Source organism: Dipodomys ordii, unplaced genomic scaffold, assembly GCF_000151885.1.
Source record: "Dipodomys ordii isolate 6190 unplaced genomic scaffold, Dord_2.0 Scaffold5, whole genome shotgun sequence".
Classification (NCBI taxonomy): Eukaryota; Metazoa; Chordata; class Mammalia; order Rodentia; family Heteromyidae; genus Dipodomys; species Dipodomys ordii.
The window spans coordinates 20,004,881-20,017,610 of record NW_012267221.1 but is presented as its reverse complement, the minus strand read 5'-3'; the positions used below and the strand labels follow the sequence as shown (position 1 = coordinate 20,017,610).

The window sequence follows — 12,730 nt, the reverse complement described above, 5'->3', positions numbered from 1 at the left end:
TAGGAATATAAAAAGTGTGTTAAAAGTGTTAACTCTTACATGGTTCAGTAAAGATAATATACATTATCATCCAACCAGAACATGGTTATCTGGGGCATTGCTACTTACGGTTAGTTGTGATATAGTAATGTCTTCATGCATATCCTCTAGGTTCAAAAACTTGGAAGTACCATTAACTTGGCAAAGGTGGACAGAGTGCTTTTAGAAGATCTGGTGACTTAAATTCTGATTTTATCAACAAACGCCAAGCTTTCCGTGGCATCTGTAAATGATGGTATTTGGGGAAATATTTTTAATACTGCAGGACTAACATTGCCAAGTCTCTTAGTTGCTAGCGCCACATATTTTTGGATTGAACTTCAGGAATTAAAAAATATGAAAACACCAGTATTTTAGAAATGGCTTCCAACATAGCTTCACAGTAATAATGCATGGACATGGACAAGAGGAAATGTGGCTGAATTTGCTGTTACACATTGAAATTCGAGAAACTTTTTGGAGGTTCACTCATCTGCAGAAGTATTCAGTGATAATACCCATGATGTGATTAGTAATAATAATAATAATATTCTGCTGGAATATGCAAAGTTAATTCTGCTAGCCTGTAAGGTATATTCCCCCTAGGTTATGTTGAGAACTAGCTGTCTCTTAAGCAGCTTCTCTCCTGGAATTTTCAGGAGAAGACAGAATTTCAGTTTTAGTTTGCTGTCTGTCCTCTCCCAATGATTTAGCATTTTAAGCAGGAGCATCATCATGAGACTGTAAACCTGCAACTGTTGTACCACCTGCAGGACAGCAGCTGTGGTTAGGAGTCAGCCATTGTTCCAATCCCTGTGGCTGTTCCTAAATTGTAAAGCCCGCTTTGTCAACTCTGATGTTTTTTGTTCAACCAAAATTCATCCTTTAAGTTTACTTTTTATTTTTATTAGAGACTAAGAAGGGCAGAGATTTTTAAAATTAAGTGACAGTAATAATTTATTTATAATGATGGCATGAGGGGCACAGGATGAGCTTTTTCATTGAGTGATTGTTCTTGCTGCCCCAGGTACTCCGATTTGGAGGGTCGCCATCGGCACACGGTCTATGATGGCATTCTGGCTCACCCCTTTGCCATCACCATTTTTGAAGATACTATTTACTGGACAGATTGGAATACAAGGACAGTTGAAAAGGGAAACAAATTTGATGGATCTGGTAGGGTAGTGCTGGTGAACACAACACACAGACCCTTTGACATCCATGTGTACCATCCGTACCGGCAGCCGATTGGTAAGTAGATGATGGAGGCAATGGAGGAGTTTGGCACTGTTGTTTTAGGTTCTGTCCATGTTTCTAAGGATGAATGCCAAGATTTAGAAGATTGTTTAGTTTTACATATCAATGTTTTCTTAAAAACATATGCTGAGAATATCGAAATATTGTTAGTTTGTTTCCTTTCCCCTGAGTAAGGTTACTTTTTAATTAATTAATTGATTGATTCTGGGTTTGAGCTCAGGGCTTTGTGCATGCTAGGTGAGCCCTCTACTATTAAACTTTATCCCTGGCCCTTCTCTCCCCCCACATCTCTCTCTCTCTCTGTCTTTTGTGGTGATGCTGGGCCTTGCATTTTTGCTTGATATTTTTCACTCAGGGCTGGCAATCTACCACCTGAGCCATATCTCCAGTTCAGCTTTTTACTGGCTAATTGGAGATAAGAGTCTGGGCTGGTTTTAAATTGTAATCTTTAGACTTCAGCCTCTGAGTCGCTAGGATTATGGGTGTGAGCCATTTTATCCAGCTTTGGCTCTCTTTTTTTTTTTTTTTTGTCTTTTCTTTTTTGATACTGGGGATCAAACCCAGGATATTGCACTTGCTAGGCAAGCGCTTTGCCACTGAGCTACATCCCAGCCCCTCTTTTTTTTTTTTTTTGATTTCTACTATACAGTGTATTTTCACTTACAAATCAAAGGAATGTATTTCTCATATTATTATTATTTGCCAGACCTAAGGCTTGAACTCTGGGCCTGGGCACTGTCACTGAGCTCCTTTTGTTCAAGGCTCATACTCTACCCTTTTGAGCCACAGTGCCACTTCCATTTCTTTGAGTGGTTAGTTGGAGATAAGAGTCTCACAGGGACTTTCCTGCCTGGGCTGGCTTTGAACTGCTATACTCAGGTCTCAGCGTCCTGAGTAGCTAGGATTACAGGCATGAGCCACCGGCACCTGGCTCTGACTTACTTTAAAATAAATGTTTTAAATAAAATGACAACCATTGTAAAACAATGATAAAATGTCTTTTACATATGACATTGTATTATATTAAGTAAATAATATTCCTGGCTTCTAGATGACAACTGGCAACCATAGCTGCTTTATTGTCTTTTATGTTAGGAAATCTGGTGTGTGTGTGTGTGTGTGTGTGTGTGTGTGTGTGTGTGTGTGTAAATTTCTATTAACACTGTGGCATATTTTAGAACTAATCTAGGTGAGGCCAGTTATATACTTTAGGTATACATTTCATTTTTCTGAGTCTGCTTTGTTTGCTGTGATGTATTGCTAAGTATGCAAGGAGTAAGAAATTAGCAAAATAACAGTATTCCAGTATTATCCCATGCTTCTCTCAGAAGTTAATATTCTTCATATTATCTTAGTGAGATTGAAGTTAATCTTCATCTTCACAGCCTACACAGTGTGTTCATCATGTGTCCAAGCATCTGTGGCCTGTCTTCTTAGGATAAGAGACAAGGACAGATCTTCTAGAAATTAAAACTTCAACTCAGATTCTGGCATATGAATATGATCTTACTTATCCAATATTCTGAGAAACACATGTCTTCTAGTCATCAAAACCACTAGTGAGTGGGCCTCAAGTATGAGGTTATTGCTTGGATAACTCCTGTCATTTGTCTTACTTATGAACTTTGGAAAAGGACAAAGGTAGGATAATGAGTTTCCTTAGTCTCTAAGATGTGATTAATTCAATGTCAGCAGAGGTAACCAGATAATCTGTGCTTAATTTTCCCTTTAACCAACAGAACCTCAATTTTCTTCCTTTCCTTTCTAGTGAGCAATCCCTGTGCTATCAACAATGGTGGCTGTTCCCATCTATGCCTCATCAAAGCAGGGGGACAAGGATTCACTTGCGAGTGTCCCGATGACTTCCAGACCATTCATTTGAGTGACAGAACCCTGTGCCTGCCCATGTGCTCCAGCACCCAATTCCTGTGTGCTGACAATGAAAAGTAGGTGCCCTTTCCTTTCTCCCCACTCTCTGGTTCATGTAATGGAATGCCAGTCTCCAACCTCAATAATACTTTCCTTGACTAGAAAGAATTTGTTTGCCAAATTGATCATATATATATATATATATATATATATATATATATATACATATATATATATATACACACACATATACATATATATACACACATATACATATATACACACATATATATTGTGAGGAAGAAAATTATTTCTTACCTCAAATAAACCATATATATATTTATCTCACATAAATTGTGTATATGTATATATGCATATATATGTACATATATATACATATGCACATATATATGTGCATATTTATGTATATAGTGAGGAGAAAATTATTTCTTACCTCAAATAAATTGTATATATATTTATCTCATATAAATTGTATATATGTATATATACATATATGTACATATATACTTATATGTACATATATATATATATATTTATGTATATATATATTATGAGGAAGAAAATTATTTTTTATCTCAGATAAATTATCCTGATTGTTAAGGCCAAAGTATATATACATTTGTACTGAAAAGTAGCCTTCACAGAAGAAAGAAAGACACTGTCTTTTTCCATACCTGTTATAGTCTTCTCCTTGGTTACCTATACCGAGATCTAGGGTGACTTGTTTAAGTACACTTCTGATTTTCTATGTTTGCTGTGAAACAGGGCTATAATTATTTACCTAATAATGGTCACAGGCTGTTGATGGCTATAGGAAGTGAGTCAGAGATTCAAGTGGAGAGGTGTGTATTCATGCAGATCACACCAAAAATACAATGACAGATTATTTTGGGGATTAAATAAAATATCTGAGATTAAGAATATAGTATACATCTCTCATAACTTAAGCACTTAATAGCTTTCCTAAATAATAGCCAATCTTTAAGAAATGCACGTTGGCATACAACCTTTAATTACTGGCTTCCAGAACTCCAGATCAAATATTTACTCCATTGTTTTTTGTGCAAGGAACTTCATCACCATAACCCAAATCATGTTTCAGCTTTCTTAGCTCACCTGTTCTATCAAGTGATCTTTTCGATTAAGATTCAGCATAGGTAGCGAGGATTTAATTGATCTTCTTCTAGGACCATGAGAGAATTCACACATGTTATATGGTGTTGATTTCTTCTCTGATAGCTGTTGCTTACTTCTTTCACCCTGCCCTCCTCACCTCCATTATTTTCTAGAGAAATACTGTAATGTCTTTGCGTAGGTGTATTCCTATCTGGTGGAAATGTGATGGCCAGAAAGACTGCGCCGATGGCTCTGATGAATCAGCTCTGTGTCCCCAACGCTTTTGCCAGCTAGGACAATTCCAATGCCGGGATGACAACTGCACCAGCCCCCAATCCCTGTGCAATGTTGACCGGAATTGCCCTGACGGCTCTGATGAAGACTCTGCCCTCTGTGGTGTGTTGAGCTGATTTCTCTGTTGCTTAATTTATAATTGATTGTATACTGTGATGATACTGTAGTGATCTCCTCACTGGCCTAAACCAAAAGCTTATTTAAAGTCCTAGAAGTAAAGTTGAGACCCACCCTATGTCTTACAGTTTTAAGAATAGGATTTCTAGCCAGGTGTTGGTGGCTTGTAACTATAATCCTAGCTACTCAGGAGGCTAAGATCCTGAAGCCAGCCAGGGTAGAAAAGAGACTCTTATCTCCAATCACACACAACACACACACACACACACACACACACACACACACACACACACACACACACACACACACACAGCTGGAGGTAGAACTGTGGCTCAAGTGCTAGAATGCAAATCTTAAGCAAAAAAGGCTCAGGGATAGTGCCCAGCCCTGAGTTCAAGCCCTAGAATTGGCAAAAAGAAAAAAAAAAAGACTTCTAAAAATCTTTGCAAAGGAAATGGTTGTGGCAGATAGTAAGTTGTTTAGATGTGATGTTAAACCTAAGTTAACATTTAGGGTGAAATGAGGAATTTCTTGCCTTCATTTAAGCAATCACTGTTGACTGGAATATTCATTATTGCTTTACTTAAAAAGACAAAAAAGTCTTCTTAACTAAAAACAACAAGGCAATAAACACAAAGTTAAAGACCATCGTTTAACAGGGGTACAGAAATAAAAGGTGTGTTTAGTAGCTAGGTCATTCAGTTCCTGTCTCTTAATTTTACAGGCAAGGAAAAGATATTTAAGAACCTGGGAAACTGTAATTGTCAAAGGAATAACAACCAGATACTTGTAATGATCGATAATAAGTATGTTAGGATTTAAGTCTTATGGAAAGAAATTAAGTTTGAGTTCTCTAGACTCCATGAGAATAAATTAGAAACTTTCATTCCTAATGCAATTTAAGCTGATAACTAATTTTTTTGCTTGCAGAGAATCACCGGTGTGAGTCCAATCAATGGCAGTGTGCCAACAAGCGTTGCATCCCTGAGGCCTGGCAGTGTGACTCAATAAATGACTGCCAAGATAACTCAGATGAGGATAGTTCCCACTGTGCCAGTAGAACGTGCAAGCCGGGCCAGTTTAAATGTGACAATGGGCGCTGCATCCCTCAGACCTGGAAGTGTGATGTGGACAATGACTGTGGAGATTATTCAGATGAGCCCATTCAGGAATGCAGTAAGTACCTCAGGGAGAGGGGCCTGCCTGTGCATGGAGACAGGACCCAGAACCCTCTGCTTCAACACGTAGGACACTCCTGTTTGATTTGCCATATGAACATTGGCACTACAAGGCAAAGCATAGCTGGGTGGTTGGAACCAGACCCTGTGTCTGAATAACTGATACCTCCTTTCATCTAACCATGCAGACCATGACCATAAGAACCCTCACATTTTGTATATCTAGTATGTTCTCATTTGAGAACACGCTGAAGCAGGGAAGTTGAGAGCTAGGCAATGCTCCTTTTACATGTGAAGAAGTGAAGGTTGTATTCCAGAAGCGTTAGTGGCAGGACAAATCCTTCAACTTATATATTTTACTTCAAACCTACTTTTCACTCCCCCCCGACCCCGCCAAATTACACTGCAAAACAAATGCATGGTGCTGAGATAGAGAGCAAATTTAGGACTCAATGTTTTGAGTCCTGCTTATAGTAATTAGATCACACCTAAAGCAGATGTATGGCCCTGTCATCCATTTAGTGGGTGACATGGCTGCAGTTACTCATCAGCACTAAGACCTTGAGGAGCCACTGGAAAGATGCCTTCCAGTGCCATTTCCCAGCAGACTGAGACCTCAAGTCTGACTTTGCTATCTTCCCCCTTTTCAGTGAGCGCTGCCTATAACTGTGACAACCACACAGAATTCAGCTGCAAAACGAACTACCGTTGTGTCCCCCAGTGGGCTGTGTGCGATGGTGTGGACGACTGCAGGGACAACAGTGATGAGCAGGGCTGTGGTAGGAGGAGCTGTAGGGGAGTGAGGGTGGTGGTGGGGGGGGGGAGGCAAAATCATTCCGGGGTCAAGAGTGATTTCCTGTCATTGTTCCTGTTTTTTTGTTTTTGTTCTTTGTCCTGAAAAAGAATAATTTGTTGATCCTTTACAAACATGTTACATTTTTCATAGCAGTTCACAAAATTATTAGGGGAATGTAATTTATACCATCTCAAATGATATCCGATCCCAAATGATGCTGTAGTTGAAAAAGATATTATCAAGATATTGGAGCAAGGTACCTGTGGCTCATGGCTATATTGACTTCTTAGAAGGCTGAGTTTGAGATGATCATAGATCAAGGCTAGCCTGGACATACAGTTACAACTTTTTCTCAACTAATAGATGGGTACAGTGCCTGTCATTCCAGGTACATGGGATGCTGAGGTCAAGAGGATCATGGTTCCAGGCTAGCCCAGGCAGAACAGTTCATAAGACTTCCCATCTCAACAGAAGAAGCCAAGCACAGCAGTGTACACCTGTTGTTCTAGCTATGATGGGAAGTATAAACTAGATGGAAGATGGTTTAGGCATGTGTCCTAGACCACGTCTAAAACATAACCAGTGCAAAAAGGGACTAAGAGGCATGGCTCAGCAGTAAATACCTGCCTAATAAGCATGAGTCCCTGAGTTAAAACTGCAGTACCACCAGGAGGAAAAAAGTAAATGTTAGGAACCTGTGTAACTTCTCTTAAAGGTAGAATCCTTATTTATACTTGAAATTTTGATTTAGTAAACTTTTATACCTTGATTGCAATTGGTGAAAGGCAGTAAAGATTTGGTATATGTAGCCAAAGAAACATTTCCAAATCAGAATGTATCTTATTGATGCCTGTCACATTTTGAATGTCTTTCTGACTTTTCTTCCAATCATCTATTGGATTGCATAGCTGTGGTCATTTAACATGTGCCCAAAGCACTGAAGGCAATGTGATCATGTCTTTCAGTCTCTCTTACCAGGCCTTTGTTGTAAATGATAAACCAGACACCAGTTTATTTTTGGAGCAGTTTCTATAAAAGGGAACAGATCTAATTTCAGGGATTAAGATAGGTTCAACTTCAGCTTTTTAGTTGAAGTGAGTATTGATTGACAAATGAATATTGCCAGCATTCCTTTCTCTGAAAGCTTCAAGAACATGGTAGCACAATTCCCAGACTGTCTTACAAGGAAACCAGTATGACTTAGTACATTTCTTGACCATTGGCTTTTGGAGCTTTGACTGTGATTGTTTTCTGCAGAGGAGCTAACATGCAATCCTTCGGGGGATTTCCGCTGTGCAAATCACCACTGCATCCCTCTTCGCTGGAAGTGTGATGGGCAGGATGACTGTGGAGACAACTCAGATGAGGAAAACTGTGGTAAGTGATAAGGGTCTGGTGATCCTGAGTGCTATTAGGGCTGGGCATCTGCTTTTGGCCCATAATTCATCTGTCTGTGCCATTCATCCCAGAGCAGGAGGATGCATTTCCTTCTGGGATAATTTTTAACCAAGCTTCAGGAGGATGATATTTGGTGAAGTATAGTTTTGGTCAATCACATTTATTTACTCAACTTTTTAAAAATTGCTTAAAAAATTGTGCCAGGCCTAAGGTTTGAACTCGGTGCCTGGGTACTGTCCCTGAGCTTCTTTTGCTTAAGGCTGTTGCTCTACCACTTTGAGCCATAGCTCCACTTCCAGAGTTTTTGGTAGTTAAGTGGAGATAAGAGTCTCACAGACTTTCCTGTTCTGGCTGGCTTCAAACTGTGATCCTCATATCTTAGCGTCCTGAGTTACTAGGGTTACAGACATGAACCACTGGTGCTTAGTGTACTCAATTTTGTTTTTTAATCCAAAGAGGTAACTTATGATAAAGGACAAATATAAGTGAGACAGAAATAATCAGTACCAAGAAAAGTAGAAGGTAAGGCCCTGCTTAGTAAGGTTTTCCCTAATGGCCCTAATGATACGTTTTAAAATTTCAAAATTCCAAAGTACAGCTTAACTTTAGCTACCATTTGGAAGCAAGGAGTGATATCATTGTGCAATATTGATTATACCTGCAAATACTAGTCACCTAAAAAGTTCTTATGCAAGGACTAGGAGCCTGACTCAAGTGGTAGAATACCTGCTGGTAAGCCTGAGGTTCTGAATCCAAATCCCTGGGCTAGGAACAAATAAATACATAAATATTTTTTACATGAGAGCATGATCAAATGTTAACATTTTGTTGTTCATTACAAAAAACAGTCCTATTGAATCATATAAGAGGTAATCTCAAGTTTTATGAAATAAAAATTTATCTTCTAGTCAAATCACCTTTGGATGAGCTTCTTAGAGACCCTTCTGTATAGCCTTAAAATTAAGACAGATGTCTTATTTTAGAAGGTGAATGTTTTTCCCAGACAGACTTCTGGGCCTGGAACACAGAAGGGTATTGGGCATGAATGTGGAACTGCCAGCTCCCGGGCCTGTCTTCTGTGTGTGATTCCTGGTGCATACTCACGGCCACACTCTTTCTTTTTCAGCTCCTCGGGAGTGTACGGAGAGTGAGTTTCGCTGCTCTGATGAGCAATGCATTCCTTCTCGATGGGTCTGTGACCAATACAATGATTGTGGGGACAACTCAGATGAACGGGACTGTGGTAAGTGTTGGAGGCATATATTTTATAGAATCTTACACTATAACAGAGTAGGGACTTCAAGCTAGTGTTGACAAGGTTCTTTAGAAGAATAAAATGACCTTTGTATAATTTATGTAGCATATAAACCTTAGCATGTTGTAGTGTCTTCTATCTTCTTTATTTTAATTTAAAAATATACTTTTGCCATTATGAAGGTGTTGTACATATGAAGGGTTGTCATTTTATGTCAGGTGATGACAATGTCACCCCTTTCACTAACTCCCAGGATCCTCTTTCTGTCCCTGCCCACAAGTATAGTTCATTTTCTTTGCTTTATTTTTTAACCTACAGCAGTCTAGACCAATCCTAATAGAAGAAAACAGCCAGGAATTTTGAAAGTCTCATTTAAAGCTAGCCATTCTTTAGGATATTTTTATCTATCCTCACCTTGTAAACAAAGCCATTGACCTTCCTACTTTTCCTCAAAAGATTGTCCTGGCATACCCTAAATTCCAAGTGTGTGTGTGTGTGTGTGTGTGTGTGTGTGTGTGTGTGTGTGTGTGTGTGTGTGTGTGTGTATGTCCACATCCTGGGGCTTGAACTCAGAGCCTGGGCACTGTCCCTAACTTTACTTCTAGATTCTTTTGGTAGTTAATTGGAGATGAGAGTCTCACTGATTTCCCTACCCAATTGGCTTCAAATCAAAATCCACAGTTCTCAGCCTCCTAAGTAGCTAAGATTACAGGCATGAGCCACTGGTGCCTGGAGATACTCCAAGTAATTTTTATAATTTTGAATGTTGGATCTGAGGGAAGTCAGGTGACAGGAAAAATTGGGGAATTCTGGTATCAGAGGGAAGGCTTTGAGAACTGGAAATTAAGAAGGTGAGGAGGTTCCTATGTCAAGTGGAGATGGTGTGAATTTTGAGTCTGTTTATTTGATGACTACAGCTGTGGGCTTGCTTTAAGTTAGGTACAAGACGTGGCTAGGCAGGTGATGAAGTCCTCACTACACACTTTGTACTACTGTCTGCAAATGACCTGTCTGCAAATGACAAAGCCTTAAAGAATGATGCTCTCTTTTTCTTCAGAGATGATGACCTGCCATCCTGAAGATTTTCAGTGTACAAGTGGACACTGCATTTCCAACCAACTGAAATGTGATGGAACAGCTGACTGTTTGGATGCCTCTGATGAAACCACTTGCCGTAAGTTCCTGGATCCTTGGGATCTTGTGTGACAGAATGTGTAGACGTCATAGTTTAGATACCCAGTACCTACCACTTCGTAGATGAAAAGACTGGTGTTTTCTGTTCACCTGAGATCTGAGTCATATCATTTTCATAGTGGTCATTCAAGTTCATTTCATTAACAATGTTTTAAATCTCTAGTAGTCTGGGCTAAAAACTGCATGTTATTAGTTGCTATATAAATCATTATTTAAATAAAACATCTGTGGTAAAGAAAGTTTGGACAATGAATAAATTAGTACAAAGAATTTGGGCTGAGTATTAGGGCTATATGGAATTTATATAATCAAAATTCTCTAAATTGCATGAAGATATAAAAATGATTTAAATGGGGAATTAGTATGATTTATTGAGTGATTCACCTTTTTATGAATCAGAAAGAGTATGTAAAGATGATGTAAAGAGATGAGAGTAAAGTGAGTTTTGAAATGCATGATGTTTAATGTCAGTTCTGGTATAGTTGAATATTTAGTTATACTTGCACATTTAAGACATACCCTATTAAGGCTGTGAGGATGAATACATAAGGATGAGTGGGGTAAAATAGAAAGCTCTAAGGGACAAAGAGTGGAAAAGCATCCCCAAATGAGTAAATTCATCTCATAATTTTTGTCTCCTCTTCTCCAACAGCTACTCGCTTTCCCAATGGTGCATACTGTCCGGCTTCTATGTTCGAATGTGAAAACCACGTTTGTATCCAGCCACGTTGGATATGCGATGGAGATAACGACTGTGTCGATGGTTCTGATGAAGAGCTTCACCTTTGCTGTAAGAGCAGAGGGAATGGACTGCATAGAAGTGATATTGTCTGGCACAGTCTTGATGTTTCTTACATGCAGTGTGCTACTGTGGGGGGCAGTTAGATAGTCTTTGAGAATAAGATACATAATCAGTATTGATGGGATTTCACTTGGTCTTCATTTCTCTATGTGGAATCAGAGAAACTTGAACTGTGTTCATGGATTTAAACATAAACAACTTATTCACAAGAAATCCAACTTGGCAACACAATGTGCCTAAATGGAGGCAGGTCTCTTGAAGCTGAAGTCTGCAGAGGAGTAAAGGGGTAGATTGCTGTTCTCTTGCTCTGTCCTCCTTGGTGCTCTTTAAAATCCATTCTCCAAATCCCTGGAGCCTTTAGACAATCTTAATACTTACTTATATAGTCAGTTCCCATTAATTTCATAATTCAAGGCCTTCTAATTCTCTCTCATTGTGGGCTGTGTGTGTGTGTGTGTGTTTGTTTTGTGTGTGTACTAGTACTGGGGCTTGAATTCAGGGCCTGGGTGTTGTTCCTTACCTTTTTTACTCAAAGTTGGTGCTCCACAGCTCCACTTCTGGATTTTTGGTGGTTAATTGGAGATAAGAGTCTCACAGACTTTCCTGCTGGGCTTTGAGCTTTGACTCTCCTTCTGAGTAGGAGATTTAGCTTTTAAAGACATTTCAGAGTATTTCCTTCCCTCTAGAGAACTTTATTGTGTATGTTTTGTTTTTACAATTGTGTTCCAATACTCCTTTTGCCATCTTTTTAGTTGTTGGGAACTTGTAATGGTTTTTGTTTTGTTTTGTTATGCTTTGCTTTTAACTTGATGAATCTTGGGAAATACCTGAAGCATGTAAAATCTCCAAAGAAAGCTGGGCACCAGTGGCTCAGGCCTGTAATCCTAGCTGTAATCCTAGAAAGCTGAGATCTGAGGACTGGTTCAAAGCCAAACTAGGCAGGAAAGTCTGAGACTCTTATCTCCAATTCTCTACCTAACACCTAAACATGGAGCTGTGGTTCAAGTGGTAGAGTACCAGCCTTGTGAAAAGAAGTTCAGGGACAGTCCCCAGCCCCTGTGTTCAAGTCTCAGTACTGGGACACAAAAAAGGACTAAGGAAATCATTTCTCTTCATAAAATAAAATATCCATAGTCAGAGAAATTAAATATTGGAGAAACACACACACACACACACACACACACACACACACACACACACACACACAGATCAGCACTGTTGATCTAATGTTGTACTTTGTCACAGCAGGTGACTTCTTACAGTAATTTTACTGACAACAATTCTAGTGACCCTCTCATGGATGTGACTTTTTCTCTGTAGCAGGCCTCCTTACTAGTTGTTTCTCCTTTATCTCTACGTTGGTGTAAAGTCAAAAGAAAACCAAATAGCCCAATTCCTCCATGGGCAGGAGGACT

The 12,730-nt window shown here is 39.2% G+C and overlaps 1 protein-coding gene across 1 annotated transcript in view; it reads left to right on the top strand.

The window, feature by feature from the left end:
• Lrp2 (low density lipoprotein receptor-related protein 2) overlaps window positions 1–12,730 on the top strand; it is a 189,646-nt gene that overhangs the window by 151,412 nt on the left and 25,504 nt on the right. Inside the window, exons 53-61 of the mRNA XM_013027359.1 lie at window positions 1,046–1,269; window positions 3,044–3,221; window positions 4,481–4,677; window positions 5,623–5,868; window positions 6,521–6,649; window positions 7,924–8,043; window positions 9,191–9,307; window positions 10,377–10,493; window positions 11,166–11,303. Of these exons, the coding sequence (XP_012882813.1) occupies window positions 1,046–1,269; window positions 3,044–3,221; window positions 4,481–4,677; window positions 5,623–5,868; window positions 6,521–6,649; window positions 7,924–8,043; window positions 9,191–9,307; window positions 10,377–10,493; window positions 11,166–11,303 (1,466 nt within the window). The remainder of the gene's footprint in view (window positions 1–1,045; window positions 1,270–3,043; window positions 3,222–4,480; window positions 4,678–5,622; window positions 5,869–6,520; window positions 6,650–7,923; window positions 8,044–9,190; window positions 9,308–10,376; window positions 10,494–11,165; window positions 11,304–12,730) is intronic.